This window comes from Rhinolophus sinicus, chromosome 12, assembly GCF_057876585.1.
Source record: "Rhinolophus sinicus isolate RSI-liver-muscle chromosome 12, RSI-T2T, whole genome shotgun sequence".
In the NCBI taxonomy this organism is placed as follows: Eukaryota; Metazoa; Chordata; class Mammalia; order Chiroptera; family Rhinolophidae; genus Rhinolophus; species Rhinolophus sinicus.
In genome coordinates, this window is record NC_142512.1 from 40875583 (window position 1) to 40892382 (window position 16800).

Below are 16800 nucleotides of genomic sequence, written 5' to 3' on the forward strand. Positions count from 1 at the left end.
CCCCGAGTGAATCCTCACTTAGGAGAGGGGAGAGAAGGCCTATGGCCTTTGTAAATGAAAAGGTCCTCCAATGCTGGCGGGCTCCAGTGAGCCTGTGGTTTTACATCTGCCGGGTGGCCTCTGTGGGGGAGTGCTGATGGAACACAGCTTGGGGACAGTCTGCTTTCTGTGTCTGAATTGGAGTAACTTAATGGCTTCTCCTTCCTTCACCTCCCCCATGAAAGTCCCGAACTTCTCTGAAGCCCCTCCCTCCATCCATCTGGTCTGGGTGAGGTAGTTGAGGCCTGGGGGAGTTGAGGGGGAGTAAACCGGATACGGACTTTGGTTTATTGGAAACTTGGGCAAACAGAAGGGGGAGGAAGGAGAGCCCACATAGCAAAAACAGTCACTCTCATCAGGGCCAGGCTGCGGTCAAGGTAGGGAGGTGGAAGGGGTGGGTGACCGGGTCTTTGGTTCGGGGGTGGGGCTTGTCCTGAGGTGCACAAACCCATTCCTGTGCAGTCTTGGAGGGATGGTGGCGTAGGAGAAAACCAGACCTTTCCATTGACTTCTGTATTGTCTGTATGGGGCTACACTGGACGACTAGAAGGGGTGGGGCTACCTTATCTGGGGCGTGCAGGCAGGTGGTAGCCTCCCCCAGCCACCCCCCCTTTCTAAGGCCGTGGAGCCAAGGTCACGTTTCCTTTCCCTGTCCAGCATGCCCCCCCCAAACAGGTTTTCGCACTCTTAGTGCGCCAGGACACACCACGGCCTTGCCCCCAACTCGTCGGAATGAGACTGGAGGCGGGTGCGCCGGGAGGCGGGGGCAGGGAGGGGTAGCGGCCGGGGGCGGGGCGATGGCTGAGGTGAGGGGCTGCGCACCGCACCAGGATCAACACCGATCTCAGTTCCGAGGGGGCGGCCCTGGGGGGTAGGGGCGGGAGCTCGGCCGGGGGCGGGGCCGTGGGTAGGGCTCCCGGGCGGGCGAGTGGGGGGCTGGGGCCCCAGTAGCTCAGCCAGAGTGCTGCGCAGCCAGCCAGTCCGCCTGTCAGGCCGCCTCCTCTCCAGCCTCCCGGCTTACTGCCCTGCGGCGCCCTGCCCTTCCTTATGCTAGCACCCCCAGTTCCAGAGACTGCGGTCCCCATGTCCCAGGCGGAGGCCGACCTGGCCCTGCGGCCTCCGCCCCCTCTCGCTGCCGCTGGGCCGCCCCGCCTCGGGCCCCTTCCTCGCCGGGCGCGCCGCTTCTCCGGGAAGGCTGAGCCCCGGCCGCGCTCCTCCCGTCTCAGCCGCCGCAGCTCAGTCGACTTGGGGCTGCTGAACTCTTGGTCTCAGCCAGCCTCACCCGTTCCGGAGCCCCCTGATCCTCCGGACTCCGCTGGTTCCGTCCTCGCCAGCAGCTCACCTCCTAACTCCGAAGAGCCCCCCGAGGGCACGTGGACTGGGGGAGCCCCGGTGAAGTCTTCAGACTCTGCATGTCAGGAGCTCGCGTGCTCTGCAGGAGGCTCGGGGTCCCGGGAATCGCCGAGAGTCCCCGAAGCCGCGGCCCAGGAGCGGCGGCGTGAGCAGGAGGAAAAGGAGGACACGGAGACCCAGGCTGTGGCAACGTCCCCAGACGGCCGATACCTCAAATTTGACATCGAGATTGGACGTGGCTCGTTCAAGACGGTGTATCGAGGGCTGGACACCGATACCACAGTGGAGGTGGCGTGGTGTGAGCTGCAGGTGGGGCTGGGCGCCCCCTCAGTGGCACCTTGAGATGGGACCCTTTGGATGTCTTGGGATGGGAGACCCAGGGGGCAGCAACAAGGGGGAATGTATTTTTCCAGTCAAATGTCCAGATACTCCTGTCCCACTTGCTCTGATGATCTGTGGATCTGGCTGATCCTGGGCTGCAGAGAGAGAAACTAAGGCAGGTGGTGTGTGGTGGCGCCCCTATGGGTTTGGACATTCTCACCTTAAATTCACCATACTCAACCCTGAGAGGTGGAAAGCAGGACGGGAAATTGGGTCTGGAGCCAGTTCGGGTCTGAGGGATGGCCGGCCTCACCACTTCCCCTAAGTCCCGAGACCCTCAACCTTATCCCGGTCCTCCTGCTCCCTCAACCTGGATCTTTGCAGGAGGCTGGGATGATGGAAGCCAGGAGGTGGGGCAGGTTCCTCTCCACTTGCAGAAGATTTGGAGCTGTTATGGAAGGATGAGGCCCTCCCAGGCCCCTTCTGGAGCAGTCAGACTTCTGGACTTCTCCACAGTTAGGGGAGGGGGAGACGGGGAGCTCCAGCCCAGGTCTGAGTCCGGTTCTGCTGCTCATCCCACTGCCTACCTGGGCTCTCTCTTCCCAGACCCAAAGGCACAGAGCCCCTTGGGCTTTAGTGGGGTATTAGTTCCGAGGGCTTTCCTCCATGGGGGAGAGCCCAGTTAAGTCCAGGCGAGCAGCTTCGTATTCAGACTGGGGGACAGAACCTGGGGGAAGGGTCCTCCCCTGGAGCCCTGGCACTGGGCTTGCCCCTTGCTCCTGCCAGTGCCGAGCCCAGGCTCTAGGCCAGGCAAGGAGTGACAGCCAAACTGGGTGGAGGGGGGTAAGGGAGGAAGGGAGGGAGATGAGACTGGGGCGGGACGGCTATGGGGTAGGGGGCGGGCTCCTGGCTTCTGCCCCTTGATCCTTCCTCTCGTTCTCTGTACCTCCCTCTGCAGCCCTCCCGCCTCCTGTCTGGTTTTAGCAGTTCTCAGTTTCTGAGGCCAACCCCCTTGCCGGCCCCAGTTCTCTGCCCGCCGTCTGCCCGCCCGCTGCCTGCCTGCTGCCTGCCCGCTGCCAGTCCCCGGGCGCCCCCTCCCGCCTCACGGCCGCCGGGGCGGCCACAAAGGCGCTATTGAGCTCAGGGCTCCTGGACCGGGCTGCATAAAGAAGCTTGTGTCCAGAGGGGGCTCCAGGGGGCGGCCCTAGGCTCAGGATGGGCGTGTCCTTGGAGCAGCCCGAGGGGGCAGACCTGGAATTCAGGGACTACAGCGGTTCGGGCGAGTGATCCCACCCACCCAGCCCCAACCGACAGCTTCCACCCTCACCTCTCCCAGCCCCGCCCTTTCAGTGGGGGTCCTGGGCCTGACAGACCTTGACCCCCATCCTCTACCCCACAGACTCGTAAACTGTCTCGAGCCGAGCGGCAGCGATTCTCGGAGGAGGTGGAGATGCTCAAGGGGCTGCAGCACCCCAACATCGTCCGCTTTTATGATTCGTGGAAGTCGGTGCTGAGGGGCCAGGTTTGCATCGTGCTGGTCACCGAACTCATGACCTCGGGCACGCTCAAGACGTGAGCTCTGCGCCTGGTGGTGCTGGGTGGTGGGAGGGCTGGTGGTGGGAGGTCCCCATTGCTTCTGGAACGTCTTCCAGGCTCCTCAAACTCTACATCCAGGTCCAGCACCAGGTTAACTATCTCTCACCCACCCCTCCTGTGTCCCTGCCTAGGTGAATGGCGGGGTCCACTTAGCACTCCAGCCAAAACGTGGACGTCTCCCCCATGCCTTCTCTCCACTCTGTGCATCCCCCTTCCCCTATGAGTCTCTCTCCAAGTCCCCCCTTACATCTCCGCACTCAGCTTTCACTGCCCCATCTATACCCCCACCTCGCTGCCAACTCACTGGTCTGGAGCCCTGCAGCCTGCCCCCCCCCAAAAAAAAAAGGGCCCACCTGCCCTCCTCTCCGAGCTATACTATCTTCCTGCAGTTTGGGGGTTATCTCTCCCCATTGCAAAACTGACCTTATCACTCCCCTTCTTAAAAACCCTTCAAGATTTCCCATGGCCCTCAGGATAAAGTCCACACTCGCTAAACTGCTCACAGTCTTTTCTAGGATCCAGTCTAATCTTCAGCCTAAATTCCAGACAAACCAAATTCCCAGCACCTCCTCCCACCCTGCCCTGTGCTTGCTGTCTTTTTGCCTTTGAGCGTGGTGTCCACTCTGCCTGGAAAATCTCCATCTCTTCCCCTTTTCACCCTTGAACTCCTCCTCATCCTTCGAGACGCAACACAAAAGTTATTTCCTCTGTGGAGCCCTCCCCACGCCCCCCCCCCCCCCCCCCCGGGCAGTTAGTCATCCCTTCCGGCTTCCACAGCACCTTGGCCTCAGCCTATAACCTCACTTCTACCTACCACACCTCCCGAGTTAGTTTCTCCCTGGATCTGGGCGCGGACCAAGGGTTAGATGAATGCTGGCATAAGACGCTTAGGCAGAAGTGTGTGTGTGTGGGGAGGGGGGCTAGGGGTAACTTCCCAGTGAGGGCTCCCTTCCTGCCGGTGACCCTGGTTATGCGCCCTCCCCCAGATACCTGAGGCGGTTCCGTGAGATGAAGCCCCGAGTTCTTCAGCGCTGGAGCCGCCAAATCCTGCGGGGGCTTCATTTCCTACACTCCCGGGTACCCCCCATCCTGCACCGAGATCTCAAGTGCGACAACGTCTTTATCACGGGCCCTACCGGCTCTGTCAAGATCGGGGACCTGGGCCTGGCCACACTCAAGCGGGCATCCTTTGCCAAGAGCGTCATTGGTGCGTCCCTCCAGAAGGGTCCTTGCCATTCCTACCTCCCCCACGTCAGAAGAGAGCCTGGGGCCCCCCTCCTCTCATGGAGTTAGAGGACTACGGGGAATATGGGGAGACCTACAGCATCCTCTCTCCCCCATACCGCGGTGGGGAAGGATCTGTCACTTGTACTCCAGAAATCGGGGGCTGCCTAGAGCCTATGGTATGCCCAAGGGGGCGGGGGAGAAACACGAAGCCAGAAGGGAGGCTCTGCAGCCTGACACCAGTTGTGAATCCTACAGGGACCCCGGAGTTCATGGCCCCGGAGATGTACGAGGAAAAGTATGACGAAGCTGTGGACGTGTACGCATTTGGCATGTGTATGCTGGAGATGGCTACCTCCGAGTACCCTTACTCCGAGTGCCAGAACGCCGCACAAATCTACCGCAAGGTCACCTCGGTGAGAGGAGGCGGGGAGCAGAGGGAATTCCAGGTCCCCTCCCATTTTCCTGTCTCAAACAGCCCGCGGTCAGTGCCCTTTCCCTTAATGAAAACAGGCTAGGCACAAAGACGCACTGGTTTACACTGAAGGATGTTGGATGCACACACGACCCCCCTCCAGTACAAGCTATTTAGAATAAAGATGTGTGTGGCGCTCCCTAGAGTTTACAAACCATTTGATTTCTAACCCCTCAGTCAATCCTTCCAGTTGTCTGCCTACCGCAGGGTGAGCAGGGCAAACACTCTGCCCAGCGTTTTACAAGAGAGAAAACTGGCTCAGAGGCAAACTTGTTCAAGGTCACACGGTGGATATGTGGGGGATCTCGGATTCAAATCTTCCAGTAGCAATCGCGGTGCTTTTGCGACTGCACCACGTGTTGCTGTCTCTGGCGAGTGTGTGTGTGGGGGGGCGGGGGGCGCGTGTCAAGCCGAGAGCTGGGGCGCAGAGTGCTGGAGGCTCATGTAACCCCTTCCCCCAGGGCATAAAGCCGAACAGCTTTTACAAGGTGAAGATGCCCGAGGTGAAGGAGATCATTGAAGGTTGCATCCGCACAGATAAGAACGAGAGGTGGGAGAGGGGCCCACGGGGGGACTGGGGCGTGGGTTGCGGGAGCAGGGGGCGGCAGGTTTCAGCTCAACAGTGCGTGCCTTCAGGTTCACCATCCAGGACCTTCTGGCTCACGCCTTCTTCCGCGAGGAGCGCGGCGTGCACGTGGAGCTGGCGGAGGAGGACGACGGTGAGAAGCCGGACCTCAAGCTCTGGCTGCGCATGGAGAACGCGCGGCGTGGGGGACGCCCACGGGACAATCAGGCCATCGAGTTCCTGTTTCAGCTGGGCCGGGACGCAGCTGAGGAGGTGGCGCAGGAGATGGTGAGCGGAGCCCAGACTGTTCGGCGGGTGGGCGTGTGAGGAGCGCAAAGGTGATGAGAAAGGGGCCGATCCACTCTTCTCCGGCACCGACTGCCAGTGTCTCCCTGCCTCCTTAACACTGGCACGCACATCCTGTGTTCAACACGTTGAAGATTTCCTTTTCCAAAACAGACCCTGGGTCCGCCACCTTCCCACTTGACTTCTTGCTGACCCGATGATCCTGGAATACCCTTTCCTCCACTTTATCAACCTGTTTATTTTTCTCTTTTTTCGTCTCCCACCCCACTTGGTTCTTTTTCGCTTTTTTCCGCCATGCTCAGAACCGTCAATTTCAGGAAGCCTATCCCTCTAAAGTCAAAATTAAATGCTGCTTTTTGCTTCAGCAGGTCCTCAGTTACAGGACCCATCACCATGAGTCTCGTTTTATACCAGGATATATTTCTGTTCTTCTCCGCTCTTAGACTATAAACTCCTTGAGAGCAGAGACTGTGTTTTATTGATTTTTCTGTCTCTGACAGTGCTTGGCACGTGGTAGGAGGTCATTAATCGCCCTTATGTACAAGGCTTAGAGCACTTTCACATGCATTTGATTGTTGTTACCAACCCTGCATGGAATGATTTTGTCCTGATTTATTGATGAGGAAGGGAAAGCTCAGAGAGGTTGAATATCTTGTCCAAGGTGCCAAGCAAGGAAGAGGCAGAGCTGGATGTAAACTCAGGTTGTTCAACCTTTTAAGTCAGATCACCCTGCCCCACCTCCTTTAGGTGTTCAGCAAAGCTTGGCATTGAAATGAATAAGGAGAGGATGAATGGAAGCTGGCAGACTAGGAGAGGTACACGTGGGGAGTAGAAGATGTGGGGGCAGAAGCTTGGGGACTGGTTTAGGAAGGCCTCAGGGGGCAGGGAGAGAGTGTGAAATTCTCAATAGAAAAATGGCAGTTGAAAGGGTGGAGGTTTTCAATGGTGGGTCTGGGTCGAGAACCTGAGAAAGTATTTGAAATGTGGCAATAACAGCAGGTCTCCACAGCACTAACCTGAGATCAAATCCTGACCCATGACTTACAGGAATTCTTGTCCTTGTTTGGGGGGCTGCCCTGTGCATTTAGGATGTTGAGAAGAATCCCTAACGTCTACTCATTAGCTCCAGTAGTACCTGCTCCCCAGTTATGACAACTAAAAAGTCTGCAAATATTGCCAAATGTCCCCCCCTTTCCTCAGTTGAGAGCAACAGATTTCACTGTATAACCATGAACTGGTTCCTTATGTCTAAAATGGGGCTGATAAGACCTACTTCAGAAGGTCATTGCTAGGATTTAATGATGATGATGTAAGGAGTTACCAGTTAATAGGCATAGTAGGTAACCAATAAATTTTGGTTCCCTTCCTCCCATATCCTGGATGCCTCAAGAAAGATGGGTCTTTGAGGGGCGGGTCCCAAACTGTGTTCTTCACCCTCCCAACTCTAGGTGGCCCTGGGTTTAGTCTGTGAAGCAGACTACCAGCCAGTGGCCCGTGCAGTGCGTGAACGGGTGGCCGCTATCCAGCGAAAGCGTGAGAAACTGCGCCAAGCTAGGGAGTTGGAGGCTCTCCCCCCTGCGCCAGAACCCCCACCAGCAACTGTCCCCATGGCTCCTGGTCTCCCCAGTGCTTTCCCCCCTGAGCCCGAGGAACCAGAGGCAGACCAGCACCAGCCCTTCCTCTTCCGCCATGCCAGCTATTCATCTACCACCTGTAAGTTACCTTTGACCTTGGGACCTAGGTCCCAGAACGCTTGGCCTTTGCCCCCCACCCAGAAGTTCAACTCAGCAGCACTGTCACTTACCCTACCTTCCACATCAAGTCATGAAACTCCTTCTGGAAAACTCCAGGCCCTTCCTTGCTCAAGTCGCCCCCCTACTCTGCCACCACTCCCCTTTATTTCCCCTTTTTTGATCCCCTCCCTCCCCTACCAGCGGATTGCGAGACTGATGGCTACCTCAGCTCCTCCGGCTTCCTGGATGTCTCAGACCCTGCCCTTCATACCCCTAGAGGGGTGCCATCCAGCCCCGATGAGTCCCATCTCCGCCTGCCCTCGGTGAGAGGGGGTCACATGGGGGGCTCCCAGCCATTCCAAGCCAATGACGTATCTCCCTCCTTGTGAAACCCAACCCCATGACCTGGCCCCGTGTCCCTGGAAATCCACCACTCCTCATCTTCCTTAATTCCATCCTCCTAGTACCTCAGCATCCTTGAAACCATCTCCCTGGATCCCAACAATTATCTTCCCCTGATCTCATGAACGCATATCCTGTTTCAGGCTTTTGCCCTATCCATTCCACGTTCTGACCCTGGCAGTGAATTTTTCCCTGGAGACACGTAAGTTCTGGTATGAGTTGGGGTGCTAGCGTGAGACATACGGAGCGCTGAGGTCCCAGTGTCCACTCTGGCACTCCTTCTGTCTCCTTTCTCTTTTGCAGCTATGTCTCAGATGCAGCATCAGGCCTTAGCGACTCGGGTGAAGGGATGGGACGGATGAGGAGACCCCCAGGGAGAAATCTCCGACGCAGACCCCGATCTCGGCTTCGGGTCACTAGTGTAAGGAAGGGGCACAGGAGATGGGGAATAACCGTCAGGGCCAGGCAGGAACTGTCAGGTGGATGGGGGCGGTCAGCTAGAAAAGGGGAGTAGCAGTGTGTGATTTTCCCAAGAGGCAGCCTCATTTCCAATACCAGACTTTAGGAGCAGTGTCTGCTTCTCGGCAGTCCCAATCTGGCTAGTATTACATGATTGGAGTGGGGTGGGAATACATGATAAGGACAGAGGGCTTGACTTCCTCCCTTCTGCTGAATTTGAATCTGAAGGTCTCAGACCAGAATGACAGAGTGGTTGAGTGCCAGCTACAGACGCACAACAGCAAAATGGTGACCTTCCGATTTGATCTGGATGGGGACAGCCCGGAGGAGATTGCAGCTGCCATGGTGAGGGGGAGAGAGACGAGGACAGAGTGTTTGGGTCTGGGACAAGAGTCTCCCTCCTGATGGTCCCTGGTGCTGAACTCCCCCGCCGCTTATCCAACAGCAAGGGTTTTTAAAGCACTGATGGGCAGTCAGTGACACTGAAGACATCTCTGTCCTTGTTTTGGGGGAGATTTGTTTATCCAGTGAGGTTTGGAGCCTCAGCTGGAGAAATTTGAAACTAACGTAGGGTATCCACAAGTGTACAGTGAAGTACATGCTACACACGTGATACTGTGGCTGTAAGTAAAGGAGGGCTGGGGGCAGGAGGGGGAGAAAGTAGGTCTTGACAGATGGGTGGGAATGACAGTGAAGGGTGAAAAGGGCATGTCTAGTGGGGATACTGAATAAGCAAAGGCATGGAAGTAGGGCGTGACTTGGAATATGGCGCTGGGAGGGCTTCCTGAGGAGACCACTAGAATTAAGGGTTTAGTAGGAGCTCTTCTGGAAGTGAGGTTGGGCATGTAGAGTGGGCCTGGATTACAGATGGCCTTAAGAGTTAGGTGGAGTGTAACATGGTAAGAATAGGTTTTAAGACCAATCTGCCATGGGATGTGGGAGGGGTGGGGGGTAGGGAATCCAGTTGGCAGGTGGGTACAAGAAGCCAGGTGTGGACTGGAGAGAATGGTTTATGATGAGAGGGAGGAAGAAAAAAGGTGAATCTGAGGGTCATTTCAGGAAAATAAATTACTCCACAATTCAGTAATTTATTGACATAGTAAAGTGCACATAGTAGATGCTCAATAAATGGTTGCTGTGTTGCTATGATAAGGCATTAGGGAGAGGGGATATCAAGAGCGACTTGTAGCTAATAGGAACTAATGGGAGTAGACCGTCAAAGGAGAGAGGAAGTTAGAAATGAAAGTAGGTTTTTTAAGGGGTCATAGTGAGCTTCAGTGACAGAGGGACAGGCAAGAGAAGATGCTCCATAGGAGCAGGATATGGGTCAGGCAGGGCTAGAGAGTTGTCAGTACAGAGTCGAGAGTGAAGGGAGATGGACCTGCAAAACCAGAGGCATAGAGAGCCTGAGAGTGTGTCTGGGTGGCTACCCACAGTTCTGGAATGGGAGGAGGGCTAGGTCATCGAAGGACACAGAGATGGAGTCTGAGAGGCAAAAGAAGCCCCGAAAGATGTTAGTAAAAACTGAGTGAGGAGAGAGATTCAAGGAAGTGACATAGGGTGAAGCCGGAGGCAAGGTCAGGCTGGCTTTTGGAGTGAGGGCGGTGGCTGCCAGCCTCTGGGGTGAAGGAGGAAAGGGAATGGGAGAAATTTCAGGCCTCAGGAACTCTCTCCTGAAAAGCTTCTCCATCATGTCATTCAGCTTGTGCCCGGGACAAAGACAAAGTATCTCTTGGCACACAAGCCTATCACCTTCTGTCAAAGTACTTGACCCTTCCAGAATCTTTCCTCCAACCACACTGGTTTCTGAATCGTCCTCTGAAGAGGCTGGGCACCTTTTCACTTCACTTCTGCCTCCATCTGCTCAGAGGTCACTTGCCGTTAGAGTGACCTATTGGGCTTTCAAGCCTACTCAGATCCCAGACACCCACAGTGACCCTGCTCCCTGAACCCAGGATCCACTGCCCTTTTTTCCCTTCTTACCAGACCATCCTCCGCTCCTTTGCAGCAGAATTCTCCTGACACTTAAATTTGATCTGGTTGCTTTTGCCCTCAAATCTTTCCTGGCTATTTGTGGTTACAGAGTAAGGTCCAAATTCTGGAACATGGCCTTTATAAGTCATAGTGCTCTCAGTTATATGTGAGTGCACTATTTTGTGAATGTGCCATGTCTTTTCGTGCCTCAGAGCTATTTATTACTCATACTGTTCTCTCTGCCTGCACTGCCCTTCTCTCCCTGATGAACAGCATGGAACAGAGGGAAGGGTGGACTTTCACGTAAGACCTGAGTTCAAATTTCACTGTTATTTACTAATTCAGTGAACTTGAGCAAGTTTCTTAATCTCTCTGACCCTCGGTTGCTCATCGGTAAAATGCAGGTGATAATACTTATTTTGCAAAGATATTCTGATACATAATTTAGGAGACATTCATATGAGAAAGGAAATGACATAATATGATATAATGTATGAGAGGTGTCCACACACGTTAGGTCCTCAATAAAGGGTTGCTTTTCTTACTCATCCTTCAAGGTTCACCTCTGTGACACCATCATCCCAGCTCCCCGTCTCCCTCAGGCTGGTATGACCTGCTGTCTCTTTGGAACAGCATTTTTAAAAATTTTAGTTAAAGAACACGTAACATAAAATTTGCCATCTTAACCATTTTTAAGTGTACAGTTCATGAGCATTAAGTATATTCACATTGTTGTGAAACAAATCTCCAGAACTTTTTCATCTTGCAAATCTGAAATTCTGTACCCATTAAACAACAACTCTCTGTTTCCCCCTCCTAGAATAGTATTTTTATTCATCCCTGAATCATAAATACCTTACGTACCATGGGCTGATGTGCAATATATTGAGTTTTGTATATATATGTCTCTTCTACTAGATTTTGGGCTTCGTCAGGACCAGGAGCTTGTCTTATGCTTCCCTGTATTCCTCACAATATGTAGCAAAAAGCCTGGCATATAGTATGTGCTCAATAAGTGTTTGTGGAATTGAAGGTTACAGTTCATTTTTTGCCTTATTTTGATTTAACTTTGTGGGGGGGGTCGGCGGGGCGTGTGTGGTATACGTTATAAGCCCTATGAGAGCAGGAATTGTGTCCAAAAGCATGAGGCAACGGTGGAAAGAACTCAGGCTTTGGCTTTAGACAGATCTGGGTGCAAATCCTGTGATCTTGGGCAGACTGAACTTAACCTCTTTGAGCACTGGCTATCTTAATTCTATAATGGGGGTGTTAATACAGACCCCAGAAAGCTGTTGTTGGTGTTAAATGTGATAACATATGTAAAGCCTCTGGGATATACATGCAGCCTATAAATGTTAGCTCCTTTCCTCTAAGCTATATTTCTCCTTCCACCACACAGTGCCTGGCACACAGTAGGTATTTACCAAATACTTGTTTTAGGTTGGTGGTTGGCAGAAGAGGTAGTGTGAGGGGCTGGGTTTTAAAGATCTGAGCAGGGGGAGAGGGATGAGTGGGATAACTGAGCCCTCCCTCCCCTTCCTGCTGACCTTTGCCAGGTGTATAACGAGTTCATTCTGCCTTCGGAGCGAGCCGGATTCCTGAGCCGGATTCGGGAGATTATCCAGCGAGTAGAGACCCTGTTGAAGAGAGATATTGGCCCTGTGGAGGCTGCTGAAGACCCCCTGAGCCCCCAGGTCAGACCCCTCTGGATACCTCCAGGGAGAATGGACTCTGCTCCAGGCTTCACGACTCTCTGCCTGATCAGCCGCCTGGGATCTAACTCCTCTTCATCTCTGGGAACCTAAAAACAGTGGCTCTTAGCCCATTTGAGAATCTGATGAAAGCCATGGACCCTTGTTCTAGAAAAATGTGTTCAGTGCATACTTTTCTTTGAACTCATTTTGAAATAATTTCAGACTTACAGAAAGAAGTTGCAAGAATTGTGCAAAGAACTCCTAAATACTCTTTACCTAGATTTGCCAATTGTGTTTTGCTACGTTAGCTTTCTCTTGCTCTTTTCCTCTTTCCCCTCTATGTTATAGTGTGTGCACCTATTATTTTCTGAACCACTTGAGTGAGTTGCAGACATCATGCCCCTTTATCTCTAAATAATTTCAGCAAACACACCTTTGAATTCCTTGAAACTCATCCATGGACTCCTAGAGGTCCATGAGTCCTAGCTTAAGGACACCAGTCTGAAACCTTCCATCTAAGACTCGGCTCTTCCCCACTGACTGTGGGCCCCCTTCTGTCCCTCAGGAGGAGCCAACACCATTGCCTGCCCTCCCGGGCCCCTTCCCCAACCCATCCAGTGGTATGTACTGACTTCTGTCCCTATTCATTCCAACCTTTGGTTGCTTCTGGGAAGGGAGGACTGCAATCTCAACACACCCTCCTCCCCAGCAGAGCTCCAGAGCAGCACCTCCCTGGAGCAGAGCAGCTGGGCGGCCTTCTCCACCTCCCCATCTTCTGGAAACCCCTTGTCTCCTGGAAACCCATTTTCTCCGGAAACCCCTGTGTCCCCAAGTCCCATCTTCCCCATCACTTCTCCCCCAGGGCATCCCAGCCCCTCCACATTCTCCCCTATTTCTTCCCAGATCTCAAATCTCTCTTCACAACCCCCCAGCTCTCCACTTCCATTCTCCCCCAGTGGATCCCAGTTTCCATTCCCATCCTCTCAGTTTCCACAGAGTTCTCCCCTCCCCAGTTCACCCGCCTTCTCTCCCAGTTGTTCCCAGGTCATTCTTGCGCCTCCTCCCTTTCCTCCATGCCCCTCTGCTGCTTCCCTCCCCTCCAGCACAGCAGCCCCACTCCTCTCCCTGGCTAGTGCCTTCTCACTGGCTGTGATGACTGTGGCCCAGTCCTTGCTGTCCCCCTCACCTGGGCTCCTTTCCCAGCCTCCTCCAGCCCCTCCTGGTCTCTTACTGAGCCTGCCCCCTCCCACTCCCCTCCTTGCTCCTTGTGGCCAGGAGAGGCCTTCACCTTTGACAGCTGAGACGGAGAGTGAGGTGAGTAGGAAACCAAAAGGGATGATTGGGGCGGGGGCTCCATTCTTGATGATTTCCTCATGGATCCACACGTTGTAGGCATCCCCAAATCCAGCTCGGCCACTCCTGGGTGAAGCGAGACTGGCACCCATCTCTGAAGGTGAGGCCTCTGATCCCTCACCTTCCCCTGCCCATTATCCTCAAGCTACTTTATATCTTGCCACTGATTTCTTTCCCTCCTTCCATGACTCCGTCCTTGTGTCTCTACAGAGGGAAAGCCCCAGCTTGTCGGGCGTTTCCAAGTGACTTCATCCAAGGAACCAGCTGAGCCTCTTCCCCTGTCATCCACACCCCCGACTCTTTCTGGTTCCCTGAAGCCTCCCACCCCTCGGCTGACCTCAGAGAGCTCAGACACAGAGGATAGTGCTGGAAGCGTGCCAGAGGCCAGGGAGGCTCTGGCTGAAAGTGACCGTGCAGCCGAGGGCTTGGGGGCTGCAGTAGAGGAAGGGGACAGTGGGAAGGAACCCCGAGTCGGGGACAGTCCCCCACCCCTGAGCCATCCCAGCCCGGTGTGGATGAACTACTCCTACAGCAGCCTGTGCCTGAGCAGTGAGGAATCAGAGAGCAGTGGGGAGGATGAGGAATTCTGGGCTGAGCTGCAGAGTCTTCGGCAGAAGTGAGTCTGGGGAGGATGGAGGACAAGAGGCGGACTTGGGAGAGCAAAGTGTGTGGCTAGCCCTCTCATGCTCCTGGTGCATCCTCAGGCACTTGTCAGAGGTAGAGGCATTACAGACACTACAGAAAAAGGAAATCGAGGACTTGTACAGCAGGCTTGGGAAGCAGCCTCCACCGGGTATTGTGGCCCCGGCTGCTATGCTGTCCAGCCGCCAGCGCCGCCTCTCCAAGGGCAGTTTCCCCACCTCCAGACGCAATAGCCTGCAGCGCTCTGAGCCCCCAGGCCCTGGTGAGACTGCCATCGCCCAGCTCCCATCTTTCCCGAGTCCCCTTCCCTAGTGATCCAGCTTTCTCCAGGCCCTGGGGGTCTGCCTTTGGTTTCTGGGGAATAGCCCCCTCTTCCCATGGCCCCTTCCCTCACTCCGTGCTCTCCCTCCCCATCCTGCACCCAGGCATCATTCGAAGGAACTCCCTGAGTGGCAGCAGCACCGGCTCCCAGGAGCAGCGGGCAAGCAAGGGGGTGACATTCGCCGGGGATGTTGGCAGGATGGTGAGGGCGGGCCCAAGGGAGGGAGAGCCCAGGGAATGGGAACTAGCTACAGCTTCACCCTCCTCCCACCCTGGAGGTTTCTTCAGTGCTTTTTCTTTTCCCTCCAGTGAATTCAGAACAGGAGCCATGTGTCAACCCCACACCAGAGAGCTCGTGCTCTCAGAACCTGCTGACCAACACAACTCTGCAAGGAAGACCTCAGCACTGAGGGCGTAAAAGTCCAGAGGGACATGGAGAGTGGAGTTCCATTATAGGGAAGAGCCAAATATTTGCTGCAACTATTTGCTGTGTGGATGTAAATTCTGCAGCCTACCATCTTCATCCCTGCCACCTTCCCAGCCAAGAGTCAACCACTAAGCAATCCCACCAAAGTGCAGATGCTTCCAGAGGGCACACTCCCAGCTGGGCAAGTGGAGAGGGTGTTCTCACACTAGAATTAGTAGCAGCAAATAAAAATGCTGGAAACTAGGACTCTGAATTTGTATGTCGGGCCTTAAAAAACGGCAAAGGCTTGTGGGATAAGGAAGGGGAGGATTTAGAAGGAACTCTCCTCTCACAATGGGAGGTAGGGGTGGAAGCTGCCCAGCCTGGTTTCCTACCAGCAGTTCATGAGGAAACTGCAAGGTCAGTGATCCACTTCACCAAGCTAAGATCCCATCCAGACGCCACCTATACAGGCAGCCCCAGTGAGAGTTAAGAAAATGAAAGGTGCTTGTCCCTCATCCTCCATCTACCTCTCTCTAATGGTGGGAAAAGGCAGTAAAGTTGGAGTAGTGTGTTGTTGTTGAGGGTAGAGGACAGAAGAGTGACCTTCCCCCAAGATGTGGTTCAGTCTCAAACAGCCCAGTGACCCACCATGATCTCTCCCTTAAATCAGGTGGAAAGATCGCACGGAAAAAGTAATTCTAGTTAAACATTTACAGCTCCCTGGGGCAATGCCATTGCTGCAGTTACTGCCTGTGGAGCTTTCCAGCCTGAAGTGTCAGCCCCAACACACCATCTGACTCCAAGAGAGATGACACAAGTTTATTCTCAACCTGACCCCGTGTTTCCTATGGGCTTCAATACTGCACAGAGCTGCCACACCCACTCCCCTAACAGCCCACCTCTTGTCCTTCCTCCCAGACCCTGGGAGGTGAAGGGGATAAACCACAAAGTCAGAAAGCTTGGGAAAAGCCAAAGTTGGATACCTTTCAAACAAGGAAACAAACTACAAGAAGGGCTCAGCCACCACACAGGAGAGCGTGAGGTGGGCAGTGTTCCCTTGATGATGTCCAAATGCATAAATCCCTGGCTTCTTGGGCTCAGTCATCGTCCAAGTTTAGTACGATGGCCAGCAATGCTGTGAGCAGGCTTCAATTTCTACAGGGTCATGGGTCATCATCCGTCATGTGAAGGGGCGCCAGCAGGTAGATGAGATGTGCGATGCCCACCTGGATCAGGGTCCTGATGCCCTTTCAACAGCTCGGGCTCGAGCAGCTTTGACTTCATCCTCCAGCTCATCTAGGAAACGCTCCTGGGACACCGAGTAGAAGGTGTAACCATCTGGGGAGGTGGGTTCAGGAAACCACTTGGAATATGCACATTCCCTTTTCCTAGACTTGCTTCCACCACCGTTGCCGATCTCTCATTTTCCCAAATCAGTGATTTGATCTGCTCTCTGCTCTTCCAAGCCCTGACCCCGACTCCATTATTAAAGAGATATATTGAAAGAGCATCTTAAATGACAAAGTAAGATACATTAAACGCTTGGCTCAGAGTTAGACTTTCACTGCTCGGGCTCTTTCTACCACCCCCACATTGCCCTCCTACTCTGGTCCCTTCCCTTGCCCACATATGCGGTCTCCCGAATCTACAGTCCAGATGGATACAAATAGCTAACACCAGGGCCCCGATGCCCAGGCCGGTCACGATGTTTCGAGTCCGCCGCTGTGGCAGCGTCTTCTGCCACTGGGCGAGCTGCACCTGCCGCATGAATTGCAGCTGCGCGGGAGTCAGCTTCTCCCGAGTCGGGTCGATGCGCTGGGCCAGAGGGGCCTTCTCACTCTTAGCATCGACAGAACCACCAGACCCCGGAGACGCCATATTGCCGCTGCACCCTTCGCAGTCCCGGGACGCGGAGCTCGCTGGGAATAGACCTT

General features: G+C 54.4%; 2 protein-coding genes across 5 annotated transcripts; one reads left to right on the forward strand and one right to left on the reverse strand.

The window, feature by feature from the left end:
- Positions 1 to 88: 88 nt before the first annotated feature.
- On the forward strand, positions 89 to 15130 carry WNK4 (WNK lysine deficient protein kinase 4). Of its 4 annotated transcripts, XM_088788937.1 has the most exons (20): positions 1577 to 1701; positions 2672 to 2992; positions 3113 to 3285; positions 4296 to 4516; positions 4792 to 4949; positions 5470 to 5558; positions 5645 to 5861; positions 7328 to 7592; positions 7814 to 7935; positions 8158 to 8216; positions 8318 to 8435; positions 8702 to 8818; positions 12004 to 12141; positions 12707 to 12761; positions 12851 to 13455; positions 13534 to 13594; positions 13705 to 14110; positions 14199 to 14398; positions 14562 to 14659; positions 14767 to 15130. In XM_088788937.1, exons 3-20 carry the CDS (start codon positions 3164 to 3166, stop codon positions 14767 to 14769), a joined length of 3054 nt encoding a protein of 1017 aa, XP_088645063.1. In that variant the 5' UTR covers positions 1577 to 1701; positions 2672 to 2992; positions 3113 to 3163; the 3' UTR covers positions 14770 to 15130. The 4 variants fall into 4 exon arrangements, with proteins under 4 accessions (XP_019603252.3, XP_074176127.2, XP_019603253.3 ...); XM_019747693.3 differs by lacking the exon at positions 2672 to 2992 and having other exon boundaries at positions 89 to 1701; XM_074320026.2 differs by lacking the exon at positions 2672 to 2992 and having other exon boundaries at positions 89 to 1701; positions 14562 to 14617.
- A 541-nt stretch (positions 15131 to 15671) lies between these two features.
- On the reverse strand, positions 15672 to 16783 carry COA3 (cytochrome c oxidase assembly factor 3). Its single transcript, XM_019747699.3, has 2 exons — positions 16531 to 16783; positions 15672 to 16204 (listed from the first exon to the last, which is right to left on the reverse strand). Exons 1-2 carry the CDS (start codon positions 16742 to 16744, stop codon positions 16098 to 16100), a joined length of 321 nt encoding a protein of 106 aa, XP_019603258.1. The 5' UTR covers positions 16745 to 16783; the 3' UTR covers positions 15672 to 16097.
- Positions 16784 to 16800: the final 17 nt, after the last annotated feature.